Source organism: Phyllobates terribilis, unplaced genomic scaffold (assembly GCF_046119375.1).
Source record: "Phyllobates terribilis strain yellow unplaced genomic scaffold, ASM4611937v1 Scaffold_5__5_contigs__length_657084704, whole genome shotgun sequence".
NCBI lineage: Eukaryota > Metazoa > Chordata > Amphibia > Anura > Dendrobatidae > Phyllobates > Phyllobates terribilis.
In genome coordinates this window covers 514468344-514483879 of record NW_027362765.1, presented here as the reverse complement: position 1 = coordinate 514483879, position 15536 = coordinate 514468344, and the positions used below count along the sequence as shown (strand labels likewise).

The 15536-nt window shown below is 43.4% G+C and overlaps 1 protein-coding gene across 2 annotated transcripts in view; it reads left to right on the top strand.

Moving 5' to 3' along the window:
- ECD (ecdysoneless cell cycle regulator) overlaps nt 1-13465 on the top strand; it is a 29026-nt gene extending 15561 nt beyond the window's left edge. For both annotated transcript variants that reach the window (XM_073685664.1, XM_073685665.1), the window contains exons 11-14: nt 1184-1358; nt 2273-2340; nt 12538-12749; nt 12866-13465. In XM_073685664.1, coding sequence (XP_073541765.1) covers nt 1184-1358; nt 2273-2340; nt 12538-12749; nt 12866-13090 — 680 coding nt within the window. In that variant the 3' untranslated portion in view covers nt 13091-13465. The remainder of the gene's footprint in view (nt 1-1183; nt 1359-2272; nt 2341-12537; nt 12750-12865) is intronic.
- The last annotated feature ends 2071 nt before the right edge of the window (nt 13466-15536 follow it).

Genomic DNA, 15536 nt, shown 5'->3' with positions numbered 1-15536 from the left:
GGTTGGTGCAAATAGTTGAAAAAAGCCCCACGTCAGACATCCAAAGACCTGAAGGCCAACCTGTAACAGTCTGGGGTCATGGTTTCAACAAATATCGTATGCCGCACACTAAACTAAGCAGAGCTTTATGGGCGAAGGCGAAGGAAGAGACCATTGCTGAAGAAAAGACCAAAAAAGGAACGACGGATCTTTGCCAAAGAGTACCTTGACAAACCACAATCCTTCTGGGAAAATGTTCTGAAGACATATGAAACAAAAATGGAGCTTTTTGGCAATGCTAAGCAACTGTTTGTTTACAGATGGCGCAATGAAGCTTCTAAGGTTAAGAACACCTTACCAACAGTTAAGCATGGAGGAGTATCCATAATGCATTGTGGTTGCTTTGCTATGTCTGGTACTGAAGGCCTTGACCGTATCACAGGAATCATGAAATCTGAGAATTATCAAGAGATATTAGAGCGACATGTTTTACCCAGTGTAAGAAAACTTGGTTTGAGTCGAAGATCATGGGTCCTCCAAGACAATGACCCAAAGCACACATCCAAAAGTACACAAGAATGGTTGAAAAAAGGAAAAATGGACTGTTTTAAAACGGTGAGCAACGAGTCTTGACCTCAATCCCACTGAAAATCTTTGGGGTGAGCTGAAATTTGCCATTGGAGGAAAAAAAAACCTGCAAACAGTCAGGAGCTTGAACAAACTGCAAAGGAAGAGTGGGAGAAAATTCCAGCTGAGAAGTGCAAGAATCTTATAGATGGCTACAAGACACGTTTGGAGACTGTCAGCGATGCCAAAGGGTGTGCAACAAAGTATTAATTAGAGGTGCCTTTATTGCTGCACATGCGGTTTATTCTCTTTCTTCTTTGAAATTGCAACATGGAATATGAAAAACAATGTTTTATTGTTTGTATTACTTTGGACCACTAATTAAAAAATCCTGAGGATATAACTTTGGTACATGTCCATTTATTTCTGAAGAAATATTGATTGTATAGTTTATAGGAGAAAAAAAAATGAAGGGGTGCCAATAATGGTGAGCAGCACTATAGTTCTCCTATTAAAGGCTTGAAAGGCTGCCACCGACCTTACACTCGTGCACATTTTTGACTATCGATGGTTATGATTAATGGGGATTCTAATGAGATCTACTCTCTATTCTTGTGACATGCTTGTGTGCTTGAAGATGACAGCTGGTTGGACTTGACGCCAGAGAAGTTGGAGCAAATGTTACAGTATGCTGCAGGCCCAAAGGAAGTTGCCGCTGAGAATGAGGACAAATACAACTTGTCAGAAGTGACTGAGAGCATGAAGGCGTTTATCACGAATGTGTCTTCACATGAAGGAGCGGAGGTGCCCTGGTATGTACTGTATATTCATTAACATTTTATACTATCATATTCTTTAGTACAGTGTTCAAGGTTCTGAACTTCCTAAACCCCGCCAAGTGCTGTACATACTGCTGACATGCCACTGACTATAGCGGGCACCCCCCTATGCAAAAGACAAGTGACAAGTAGACCTAGCATCTGTTGGCAGTTTACACCCATTCATAGGATGTGCCATCAGTGTCTCATCAATATGAGCAAGTCTGTCGCTGAATAGATCTTCTAAAATTAAAAAAAACTTTTTTAAAATAAATAATGCATCAGCTGACATTTAATTAACAATATCCAATGTGCACAACAGAGAATCTACATGGTACTAGGGCAATATGGCAAACTATTACACATTTGTTAAATATCTGAAGCTGTAGCTCTGTTGCTGTGCCACAGACTGCTCAGGATGTCAAGTCTAATAAGGACCGCTTGCCTTACACCAGTTAACCCATCCTAAACCTCTTCCTTCTGTTTCATCCAAGCGTAAAGGCACCTGTCGGCTCCCTAGGTGTAATCTATCGTAAAAATGGATTCAAAAGATGCATTCTTGAATTTCTTAACATTTCCCATCCTCTTCTATATTGCCTCTTGTTTATTTGCAAATTCTTTCATAAAAAGTTTACCAATAGCATGCAAATTGCGTGGCTGACGGGACGTTCCCTGATATTCATGCAAAGAATCGTTTGCTTGCGTCTCTTGTCTTTATGAAAGAAAATTAAAGATGAGAAATGTTTTTAAGCGCTGAAATATCTTTTGATTCCATTTCTATAGAGTACACCTAGTTATGAGGTCGTCTGCAGGTATCTTCCAATCCCATTTATTATACAAACCTCTGTGACAGGTTTTGCGGCACTGTTACTAAGTCGTACATGCTTTTTGTTTTACAACATACGCAGGAATCTTCCAGAAGTACCAATTACATTTGATGTTGATTCTTTCACAAGTGCATTAAAAAAGATCATTGGTAAGTGTTCTTTTTTTTTTTTTTTTCTTTTGTAGATTTTACGCATATATACAGTACAGACCAAAAGTTTGGACACACCTTCTCATTTCAAGATTTTTCTGTATTTTCATGACTATGAAAATTGTACATTCACACTGAAGGCATCAAAACTATGAATTAACATAGTTAATGGGTGCTACGCCAGATGACCTGGCCTCCACAGTCACCAGACCTGAACCCAATCGAGATGGTTTGGGGTGAGCTGGACCGCAGAGTGAAGGCAAAAGGGCCAACAAGTGCTAAGCATCTCTGGGAACTCCTTCAAGATTGTTGGAAGACCATTTCCGGTGACTACCTCTTGAAGCTCATCAAGAGAATGCCAAGAGTGTGCAAAGCAGTCATCAAAGCAAAAGGTGGCTACTTTGAAGAACCTAGAATATAAGACATATTTTCAGTTGTTTCACACTTTTTTGTTAAGTATATAATTCCACATGTGGTAATTCATAGTTTTGATGCCTTCAGTGTGAATGTACAATTTTCATAGTCATGAAAATACAGAAAAATCTTGAAATGAGAAGGTGTGTCCAAACTTTTGGTCTGTACTATGTGATGGCATTGAAATGCTCAAACTCAAACTTCTGTAGCTAAATAAAATGTGCTGCACAAATTTAGCAACTAATCCCCCCCCCCCCCCTCCTTCCCTTTGGTGAGGAGCTATAGATTTTAGATAAAATTTGTGTCTTTTAGGCTGCTTTCACACATTTGCGTATTTTCGCGCGCGCTTTTTCAAAATACGCAATGTGCCATGTGTCTGAACGGCAAAGTGAATTTCCCAGTCTAATATTACGCAGCGCGAAAGTGCAGCTGCGTAAAGAATTGACATGTCAATTCTTTACGCAGCTGCGTCCTGCGCTTTCTCCCTATTGTGCCCATTATAAGCGATGGAATTACGCAGCGGTGTTCACACACTGTGTAATTCCAGCGCTTTTTTACGGAGGCGCAGGAGAAACTATGGATACTCGCCTATCCGATGGATGGGAGAGGCGTCCGGTCCGGTCCCGCGGCTTCCAGCATCTGCCGGAGAACCGTTCAGCTGACTGTAGCTTACCGGCTTCCGGTCACCTGATTTACAAGCCGGTCACCTGACAGTCAGCTGATCGCTTCACGGCAGATGCTGGAAGCCATGGGACCGGTCCGGTCAGGCGTCCGCGGCTTTCAGCATCTGCAGGTGAAGCGATCAGCTGTTAGCTAACCGGCTTGTATCAGCTGATTTACAAGCCGGTTAGCTAACAGCTGATCGCTTCACCGGCAGGTGCTGGAAGCCGCGGGACCGGACCGGACGCCTCTCCCATCCATCGGATAGGTGAGTATCCATAGTTTTTTCTTTTTAAAAGCAGTGTATGTACTGCAGCCAGAAGCTGTCTGTACATACACTGCTAGGGGGACACTCACACACGATACATAGACACAGACAGGACACACAGGCACATACATTACATTACATTACATTACATTACATTACATACAGGTGTCCATGCTCCTCACACTTCATTTCTCCTGCACCTCCGTAAAAAAACCGCAGGAAAAAACGCAATGTGTGAACGCAGCCTTAGGCTGCATGTTCCTACTGACTTAACCTTTTAGGCTTATCGCTACATGGCGACACTGAAATCGCAATATCTAATTGCAATGTTGTATCTAAATTCCTAAGATGTCACATTGTATTGTGTGCGTAATATCATGGAAGATAAAGGACTACTTCTAGCGGCGATGTCACATAAGGGAAACAAACTTTTCCTATCGCCCATGACAGCACCACATTGATCTGCCCTACAAGGACAGGAAATCTAAAGGATAAAAGGGCAGCGCCTCTCCACCACCGTTGGTTTCCTGTCCTTGAGGGGAAACCTTGTTAAAACGGTGGCAGAAGAAAGAGCAGATTATTCCCAGACCTGGACCGATCGGTTTCCAACAGGGCACCGTCTCTGCTGTGGCCAATGCCTGGGACCTGGAAGCGCAGCGGTGGGTCCAAGGGGGCCTGTTCCATCGGACGGGTGCGAGTAGCAGCCGCACCATTACCTTATGGTGGCCTGGCAGCCGCACATCACGGTAGCGCAGGACGCTATCCAGGAAATCGCACCCTAAGACGCACGCCAGTGAAAAAGGAAAAAGAAGTGGTGGAGACCCATGTCTTCTAGCATGTTTCCGGCTACCGTCTTGTACCAGGCTGCGGCCCTGATGACGAGCGTACCGAAGGAAGCGTCCCTGAGCTGGAGCTGGTCCCACATTTTAAGTGGAGTCTGATCGCAGTAAGAGCTACTTTGCTCCGGCTCGCCTTTCCGTGTATGAGGGAGGATCAGCTGCGGGCAGTCGCATGAGCCTTCAGAGAGGAACAGTCCTGTGACTTGGTCCAGCCTCCGAATCGAGTACAGCTGGTGGTGAGTGATCTTCGTGAATGTTCACCTTGTTTATGGGGCCCTTTCCTTGTTACGGTTACTAGGAAAGGCTGAAGGAAGTCAGTGCAAAACTCAAAAATGGTTGAGTGTGCGCTCTGTAAGACCCCATCTGGGCTAAGAGCCTCTTGCTTTAAATTTGGCTTCAGGACGGAAGCTGGACCTTAGACCTCTAGGCTAAAGTTAGCCACATATCTGGGCCGCTCAGAGCCTCTCGATTGGGCTTCAGAGTTTACCACAAAAATGAGCCTTAATCTGCTCCGTAAATGTTAAACTAACACTCAGAGGTTTTTACTGTTGTCCTCCAGTCTGTTTACCCCATCCATAGGACGGCACATGGTCTCTGAAGGTCTGCTGTCCAGCTGCGTCTCATCAGTTGGCTCCTTCGGGTGGGGCTAGTCTGACAATTGAGATTTACCACCCAAAGGAAAGGTTTATCCTTCATTCAGATGGATTACTCTTTTAAATGAAAATCTGAGCGCAGTGCCTCATGGAGCCTCATTGCGTTTCACAAAGAGCACATCATAGTGCTTCATGGCACATCGGTGTCGCACGGCACTTCACGGCGCCTCATGGCACGGGCATAGTGCCTCATAGCATCACACAGTGCCTTATGGTGCATTCATAGTGCCGTATCGCGCCTGTTAGTACCTCATGGGGCCTCTTCGTGCCACTCGGTGCTTCATGGTGCCCTGTAGTGCTTTTTAGGGTCTCTGTGCCTTGTAGCACCTCATAGTCACTCATTGTAAAGGTACTGGGTGCACAATAAGTTTGTCTGACAAAACCAAGTTCAGCGGCTGTAAACTGTGCATGGCAAGCTTACCGACTTCAGGGGGGAAAAATATTCTAGCTTCTATTTGAGCCAGATGGTGGCAGTATTCCTGGCTGACGCTCGGCTGACTCGGTGGAATGCTGGTTGGATGATGTCTTGGGAAAGGCAGGTGACGATAAGAGCTCCTTCGTTTTGCAGGTTAACAATAAACCTTGTTGGGTTTCACTCTCAAAGATTAGGAGGCATCACGTATGCTCATACAGCTATTTCGGGTTTGGTCCAAACAAGTGCAGTTTTATTGCTTTCTACAGGTTACACAGAAGTCATAAACATAATACACTGCTCAAAAAAATAAAGGCAACACTCAAATAACACATTCTAGATTTGAATGAAATATTCTCCTTGAATACTTTTGTTCTGTACAAAGTTGAATGTGCTGACAACAAAATCACACAAAAATCATCAATGGAAATCAAATTTATTAACCAATGGAGACCTAGATTTGGAGTCTCCCCCAAAATTAAAGTGGAAAAAGAGACTACAGGCTGATCCAACTTTGATGTAATGTCCTTAAAACAAGTCAAAATGAGGCTCAGTATTGTGTGTGGCCTCCACGTGCCTGTATGACCTCCCTACAACGCCTGGACATGCTCCTGATGAGGTTGCGGGTGGTCTCCTGTGGGATCTCCTCCCAGACCTGGACTAAAGCATCCGCCAACTCCTGGAAAATCTGTGGTGCAACGTGACGTTGGTGGATGGAGCGAGACATGATGTCCCAGATGTGCTCAATCTGATTCAGGGCTGGGGAACGGGCGGGCCAGTCCATAGCTTCAATGCCTTCATCTTGCAGGAACTGCTGACACACTCCAGCCCCATGAGGTCTGGCATTGTCCTGCATTAGGAGGAATCCAGGGCCAACCTCACCAGCATATGGTCTCACAAGGGGTCTGAGGATTTCATCTCGGTACCTAATGGCAGTCAGGCTTCCACTGGCGAGCACATGGAGGGCTGTGCGGCCCTCCAAAGAAATGCCACCCCACACCATTACTGACCCACTGCCAAACCAGTCATGCTGAAGGATGTTGCAGGCAGCAGATCGCTCTCCACGGCGTCTCCAGACTCTCACGTCTGTCACATGTGCCCAGTGTGAACCTGCTTTCATCTGTGAAGAGCACAGGGCGCCAGTGGTGACTTTGCCAATCCTGGTGTTCTGTGGAAAATGCCAAGCATACTGCACGGTGTTGGGCTGTGAGCACAACCCACATCTGTAGACGTCGGGCCCTCACGGAGTCGGTTTCTAACCGTTTGTGCAGACACATTCATGTTTGTGGCCTGCTGGAGGTCCTTTTGCAGGGCTCTGGCAGTGCTCCTCTTTGCACAAAGGAGGAGGTAATGGTCCTGCTGGTGGGTTGTTGCCCTCCTATGGCTCCCTTCACATCTCCTGGTATCTGCTCCATGCTCTGGACACTGTGCTGACAGACACAGCTACCCTTCTTGCCACAGCTCACACTGATGTGCCATCCTGGATGAATTGCACTACCTGAGCAACTTCTGTGGGTTGTACTGTAGACACCGTCTCATGCTACTGTACCTCTAGGGGTGAGAGCAATTGCAAAATGAAAAAGTGACCAAAACAACCAAAAAGGATGAGCAAGAGAAATGGTCTGTGGTCACCACCTGCAGAACCACTCCTTTTTTATAGGGGGTATCTTGTAATTGTCTATCATTTCTACCAGTTGTCTGTTCCATTTGCACAACAGCAGGAGAAATTGATTCACAATCAGTGTTGCTTCATAACTGGACAGGTAGATTTCACAGAAGTGTTATTGACTTGGAGTTACATTGTGTTGTCTAAGTGTTCCCTTTTTATTTTTTTTGAGCAGTGTATTTCTGGTCTTGTCCAAGCGCTGACTAAATAGGACAGACCCGGACTACTCATATACAGCTCGGCTAACCCAGCTTGATCAAACAAAACAGCAACCACCGATACTTCCAGGGCAACCACTGATACTAGACTCTGCTCAGGTGGAGTGTGGCCTGGGTCTCTGATTAGCTCCAAGACACATACCGTCTGCTCTGCTTTCCAGCAGTCTAAGGTGAATGCCTAACCTGCTCTGGTGCTTAGCTCTCCAGATGCCCTAGTCAAGACCTGTAAAGCTATTAACCCAGCCCTATCTGGGTTTGCTACAACCTGAAGGGGCTGTACAGATACCTGAGAGTTAGATAATTGGAAATGGACTCTCTAAGATCTGCAGTTCCAGATTGTATACCTCCTTAAACTCCTAGACTGCTATATAGCAATCAGGTCCAATTCACATGAAACCTCAAATTTCCTGAGAATAGTTCTTGGCATAAAATGAGGATTTAGGCTTTCAGTTTGTGTCCTTCCATTCAGATGTTAATAAGCCTTAAGGCTTTATGGAGAATTATAGTAGGTAGGACAACTCTCGCATCGAAGGAAGAGGTATTGGCAATAGTTTTACCTCAACTACTACGGGATTATGGGCGGATCCATCGAGCGCTGCAGAACTCGCTGGGCAGTGAATCAGAGTTGTGGTCTCGCAAGGGAGAATAAGGAGTCCTGCTAAATGTCAAAATTTAATAAGCAGTCTGGCCATAACTCTAAACAAGGCAATATTGCTGTTAACTCTAATCTCCTACTTTCCAGTAGTAGCCTGGTCACGGGTACACACCCGTGGGCTGCCTCTAAAGACCCGGTTCCTCTAACCTAAACAAGCTTTAGGCAGTATATAAGAAACCTCCATTCATCTATACATGGTCACCATGTAAAGGTCTTGGCATACAACAGAGTAGCTTTAGCTTACATAAACTATTATAGAGGAACTTGGCCAAGATCCCTATTGACACTGTCTAATCAGTTCAGATGGCGAAGTCTCACATTTTATCTTTAACAGCACCTCCATATAAATGGGAAGAGAACTGCAAGTGGACCTTTTTAGCTGTAGACTACTGGAACCGTGTCCAACCTGCATTGAATAAGCAAGGAATGTGAAAGTGAGTTTTGGATCTAGACCCATTTCCAGTCCAAAGATGGCACCCTGGGATCTGAATCCAGTGCTTACGGCTCTAAAAAGCCTTCGCTTGAACCCATGGATTCAGGGTCTTCACATTAAAGACTATTATCCCGGTGGCCATGACTTCAGCATGGTACGTTAGTGACATTCAAGCTTTGTCGGTTAATCCTCTGTTTATACAGAGCCTAGAAGATGGGCCGCTTCCGGGGCTACCCATCTTCTGAAGATGGCTTCCAATTTCCATATCAATCAGGAAATTGTGCAACCTACTTTCTGTGCTGATCCGGGGAATCCATGGCAGAACAATACAAAATGCTTGATGGGGACATCTGCTTTCTTAAGGTTGCGATTCTTCACATTGCACCTTCTACAGTGCTGGCCAAAAGTATTGGCACCCCTGCAATTCTGTCAGATAATACTCAGTTTCTTCCTGAAAATGATTGCAATCACAAATTCTTTGGTATTATTCTCTTCATTTAATTTGCTTGCAAGGAAAAAACACAAAAGAGAATGAAGCAAAAATCAAATCATTGATCATTTCACACAAAACTCCAAAAAAGGGCCGGACAAAAGTATTGGCACCCTCAGCCTAATACTTGGTTGCACAACCTCTAGCCAAAATAACTGCGAACAACCGCTTCCGGTAACCATCAATGAGTTTCTTACAATGCTCTGCTGGAATTGTAGACCATTCTTCTTTGGCAAACTGCTCCAGGTCCCTGATATTTGAAGGGTGCCTTCTCCAAACTGCCATTTTGAGATCTCTCCACAGGTGTTCTATGGGATTCAGGTCTGGACTCACTGCTGGCCACCTTAGAAGTCTCCAGTGCTTTCTCTCAAACCATTTTATAGTGCTTTTGGAAGTGTGTTTTGGGTCCTTGTCCTGCTGGAAGACCCATGACCTCTGAGGGAGACCCAGCTTTCTGACACTGGGCCCTACATTATGCTGCAAAATTTGTTGGTAGTCTTCAGACTTCATAATGCCATGCACACGGTCAAGCAGTCCAGTGCCAGAGGCAGCAAAGCAACCCCAAAACATCAGGGAACCTCCGCCATGTTTGACTGTAGGGACCGTGTTCTTTTCTTTGAATGCCTCCTTTTTTTTTTCCTGTACACTCTATGTTGATGCTTTTTCCCAAAAAGCTCTACTTTTGTCTCATCTGACCAGAGAACATTCTTCCAAAATGTTTTAGGCTTTCTCAGGTAAGTTTTGGCAAACTCCAGCCTGGCTTTTTTATGTCTCTGGGTAAGAAGTGGGGTCTTCCTGGGTATCCTACCATACAGTCCCTTTTCATTCAGACGCCGACGGATAGTACGGGTTGACACTGTTGTACCCTCGGCCTGCAGGGCAGCTTGAACTTGTTTGGATGTTAGTCAAGGTTCTTTATCCACCATCCGCACAATCTTGCGTTGAAATCTCTCGTCAATTTTTCTTTTCCGTCCACATCTAGGGAGGTTAGCCACAGTGCCATGGGCTTTAAACTTCTTGATGACACTGCGCACGGAAGACACAGGAACATTCAGGTCTTTGGAGATGGACTTGTAGCCTTGAGATTGCTCATGCTTCCTCACAATTTGGTTTCTCAAGTCCTCACAGTTCTTTGGTCTTCTTTCTTTGATCCATGCTCAATGTGGTACACACAAGGACACAGGACAGAGGTTGAGTCAACTTTAATCCATGTTAACTGGCTGCAAGTGTGATTTTAGTTATTGCCAACACCTGTTAGGTGCCACAGGTAAGTTACAGGTGCTGTTAATTACACGAATTAGAGAAGCATCACATGATTTTTCAAACAGTGCCAATACTTTTGTCCACCCCCTTTTTTAGGTTTGGTGTGGAATTATATCCAATTTGGCTTTAGGACAATTCTTTGTGTTTTTTTTCATTGAAGACAAATTAAATGAAGAGAATAATACCAAAGAATTTGTGATTGCAATAATTTTCAGGAACAAACTGAGTATTATCTGACAGAATTGCAGGGGTGCCAATACTTTTGGCCAGCACTGTATAGGCTTGATCTGGGATCTTCTGCTGTCCTTTTTCCTTTAGGAAAACTGTTCTACAGGCTGTGGTCCCACCCTAACTGTAAAGTTTCTCTGTAAATCTCTCATTGTGGTGCTGTCATGGGTGATAGGAAAACACTAAATTACTTACCGGTAATGTGATTTTTTTTTTTTTATTTATTGATTTGTTTTCTCCTGAGCCCATGACAGCACCCTTATATTCCCTCCCATCACTGGTAGAAGTTGATCACTTCATTTCCTTCATGGTGTTTGATTCACGCGGTGTGTATGAGGAAAAATCATGGGATCTATAACTATTAAGTAGTGTCCTCTCATGCTCTGTAAACAGCTGAGGTGGTGGAGAGGTGCCGCCCTTTTATTCTGTAGGTTTCCTGTCCTGGAAGGGCGGATCCCCTCTCTCGTTGTAGGTGCTTTCATGGGCTCAGGAAAATCACATTACTGGTAAGTAATTTAGTGTTTCCCCTCTGCAGGTTGTTGCAAAAGAGAACAATCTGGTCCTGTCACAGTTGCAAATGTATTGTATTATTTCTACACACTCACGCACGCCTCACAGAACTGTATAACCATTTTTTGCATGTCTATGACCCAGATATGCACTTCTCAAGTTTTAGTAGTATAATGCTAAAACGGTAGCCACCCTGAAATGACCAAAACTTTGACTGCCGAGTTAAAAAAATGAGACAATCATTGATCACTCCAGCCACATATTTGCTAAGGTCTGTATCTGCAAACCTCTCTTCTAGCCAAATAAGATCTCATACTCTTGCACTGATGAGGGGCAATACCCCGAAACACCGTGTCTGTGAATTGGGATTCTGGTTGGGCTTTTATCCGAAGTCATTATTGCAAGGCTCTTTAAATGGTCCATATTGACTTATAGGATTGCTGCTTCCAATAGCAGGGCTGTGGAGTTGGAGTCGGTGTCCATTTGGACTCCTAAAATATATAATAATTTGGGTACAGTAGTTCAATGCAGTTTGTGGGGAATATTTTTTTCATAAGAATTTGGGAAAGTTATGAAATGTCCTATAAATGTCTGTCCTATTCCTGATCTAAGGGTCTAGACTTTTAGCTGAGATGAATCTGTGCTACAGTAAATTTATTACTTAAACATGAGCCATGTATGAGGGAGTCTTGAGTTGGTGTCATGGGAATTGAGGAGTCCGAGTTGGCATCGGAGGTCTGGCTTACCGACTTCACAGTCTGTCCAATAGGTGTCAATAGAGTTCAAGATCTCTGTGGATAACTTTTACATGAGCATCCCACCCTTCAAGGTCCTCTCTCACAGAGCATGTGGTCCTATCCTCAATAAAAATAAACTAAACAGCCTACTGAGGACACCAACTAGAAAAATGCTCAAAGGGTGAGAGCAGGGCCCAAGGTAGCAACTACATTCTGGTGGTCAAGTACAAGGATGAAGAATGCCCTTTATCCTGACCACAATACATGGAAATGGCAGCACCCCAACACTATACAGATGGCACAGTAGAAGGCCATGTCAACATTAAGTTGGGTGGTGTGTGTTTGTTTGGGTGTTGTTTTGTTTTGTTTTTTTAATGCAAATTTTCAGCTGCGTTTCATTTTACAGTACCAGCAAAGTCTCTGAAATTTTAGAAATCTCATGCACACTTGTGGAAAAAAAACACAATAGAGCATGGCGCTTCTTTCAGCGTGTTTGTGTTTTGTTTTTTTTTTGTTTGTTTTTTTATTTCTCCAACCTTTTTCACCTATTGAAAGCAATAAGTAATGCAAAAAAAAACCCGCCTAGCGTGAACGTTTTCTGAGTTTTTAGTGAAAAAAGCAAGTACAGCAGTATGTGAAACCCATTATTTTATTTTTAATTTTTTTTTACTATTCTTAGTAAACTTAAATGCAATAAAGGGATTTTCTGCCTGCTTAAGAGAACATTGGATTTTATCACTTATTTTCACAGGTCCAAGTCCAGAGGAACTTGATTCTGATGATCTAGTCTCAGAAGAAGACTTTGAGTTACTGAACAGTGATGAGGAGGATGATTTAGGTGATAATCAGACCACACCACTGAACGCAGATGCCCTGCAAAGCCTTCACTCTTACATGGACGTTATGGACAAAGAATTGGCACACACAGACATAGGGAAAAGTTTCACCAAAAAGAAAAATATGGTGAGGAATGATTTTATTCAAATATTTTCAGGATTATCGCTCTCGTGATTTCATTTTGCAGTAGTGCAAGTCACCAATAGAGAACTATTCTCACTTTCCTTTTTTTTACCAAACAGAGCACAGTTCATCCCAAGACTGATGAAGCTGAGGAAGAGGTGGATGCTGACGAGTCAGACCTGGCCCCAGTGGATGTGGACTTAAATTTGGTGACAAATCTCCTTGAATCATGCAGCTCTCAATCTGGCCTGGCTGGACCAGCTTCCAATTTATTACAAAGTTTGGGTGTCCACCTCCCTGACAATACAGACCAGGAGATGGCTGATGGAAGTTTACCCCACTAAAAAGGACAATGGACTCTGAATTTACTGTTCTAGTACTTCACAATGTTTTACACCTTCTGTATCTTCAACGGATTTCCTTGCTTTGAACGATTGATGGCAGATTCCAGGGAAAATGTCATCCAAATATCTTCCAAACATCGAGATCACTACCAATTGCAAAATCAAGTTTTCACTAAAGCGCAGTGTAGCTCCATCTACTACAATGGAGATGGACTGATCACATATTGAAGCCATAATCTAGGGTTACGCCAGTTGTCTTAAAGTACAGATTTTCATATTCTCTCAGTACCTGAAAGGACAATAAGGAAGTGAAAGTATTGTCCTCCATTCATTAATAGACCCACCCCCACCCCCAGGAAGATGCTAAATCCACAATACAGTGATGTGCATTCTGTAGATTTGATTGAACTCCCTTTAGCATGTGATGGCTCATCAATGATTTGAGGAGTGTTTCCATCCAGGAAAGATTCAAGTATTAATGTCCTCTTTCTGCACGTACATTAATAATTTTGGCCTGGATCCACCCATAGTACTTAACAGTAGATCCCTCACTATGCGCTTTTGGTTTTTTTTTGTTATTTTTCTATCGTTCCAACGGTTTCAGTGCCTTATACATAGGGGAGCGCACACAGGATCAGTGTGAGGATTCTTATAACTGCTATTCCAGGAGTGTCTGAAGCCTTCCTGGGGAATGTACAGAGGAGTCTGACACTGCACAACCGGAAATCTGTAGTGTAAATGTTTGTTTTGTAGAGTTCGGACACCTGCCGCAAGTCATTTTGACTGTATTTTCATCAGGGGTATCCTGAGGTTGAGTATTGCAAATGTAATTACTTTGTATAGTTTTTCTAATGATGTAAATGTGCTTGACAAGATTAAGAAGCAAAGTTATTAAGGATGTAATACAATAAATGAGATGATTTTCATAAATGTGTTTGACATATTTGATTCAAATAGACTGCAAAAATTATTCTGGATTATAGGAAATTGTATATAATCTTAAATCTAGGGCCTCGTTAATGTAATTATGACATTTCTCAGATAAGTGACTCTCCTATTACAGAACCACCGTTTGCCTCATATGGACAAGGCATTGAAAGCTGAAATATATTCTGCTTTATATATCGTAAATATTCTACAGAAAATATCGCTCACATCAATCCCTATTCTCATTGGGACTCAAACTTATTTTCTTATGCTTCCTGCACTATAGCATGCAGAAAAAAAAAACCTAGTACCTGGTGTAAATCTACACAAGCTTGGAGAACATATAAACACCTTGCTGAAATCAAACCATTGACAATTGCAATGTAAGGCAACAGCAACCTCTCAACAATTATTTTGCCAGAGTTGTTAAAAGGGATGACCAAGATTATAAACATTGTTTCTGGAAAAAGCAAACTATGTCACTCTTCTACAGTACAGACCAAAAGTTTGGACACACCTTCTCATTTCAAGATTTTTCTGTATTTTCATGACTATGAAAATTGTACATTCACACTGAAGGCATCAAAACTATGAATTAACACATGTGGAATTATATACTTAACAAAAAAGTGTGAAACAACTGAAAATATGTCTTATATTCTAGGTTCTTCAAAGTAGCCACCTTTTGCTTTGATGACTGCTTTGCACAGTCTTGGCATTCTCTTGATGAGCTTCAAGAGGTAGTCACCGGAAATGGTCTTCCAACAATCTTGAAGGAGTTCCCAGAGATGCTTAGCACTTGTTGGCCCTTTTGCCTTCACTCTGCGGTCCAGCTCACCCCAAACCATCTCGATTGGGTTCAGGTCTGGTGACTGTGGAGGCCAGGTCATCTGGCGTAGCACCCCATCACTCTCCTTCTTGGTCAAATAGCCCTTACACAGCCTGGAGGTGTGTTTGGGGTCATTGTCCTGTTGAAAAATAAATGATGGTCCAACTAAACGCAAACCGGATGGAATAGCATGCCGCTGCAAGATGCTGTGGTAGCCATGCTGGTTCAGTATGCCTTCAATTTTGAATAAATCCCCAACAGTGTCACCAGCAAAGCACCATCACACCTCCTTCTCCATGCTTCACGGTGGGAACCAGGTATGTAGAATCCATTCGTTCACATTTTCTGCGTCGCACAAAGACATGCTGGTTGGAACCAAAGATCTCAAATTTGGACTCCTCAGAACAAAGCACAGATTTCCACTGGTTTAATGTCCGTTCCTTGCGTTCTTTAGCCCAAACAAGTCTCTTCTGCTTGTTGCCTGTCCTTAGCAGTGGTTTCCTAGCCGCTATTTTACCATGAAGGCCTGCTGCACAAAGTCTCCTCTTAACAGTTGTTGAAGAGATGTGTCTGCTGCTAGAACTTTGTGTGGCATTGACCTGGTCTCTAATCTGAGCTGCTGTTAACCTGCGATTTCTGAGGCTGGTGACTCGGATAAACTTATCCTCAGAAGCAGAGGTGACTCTTGGT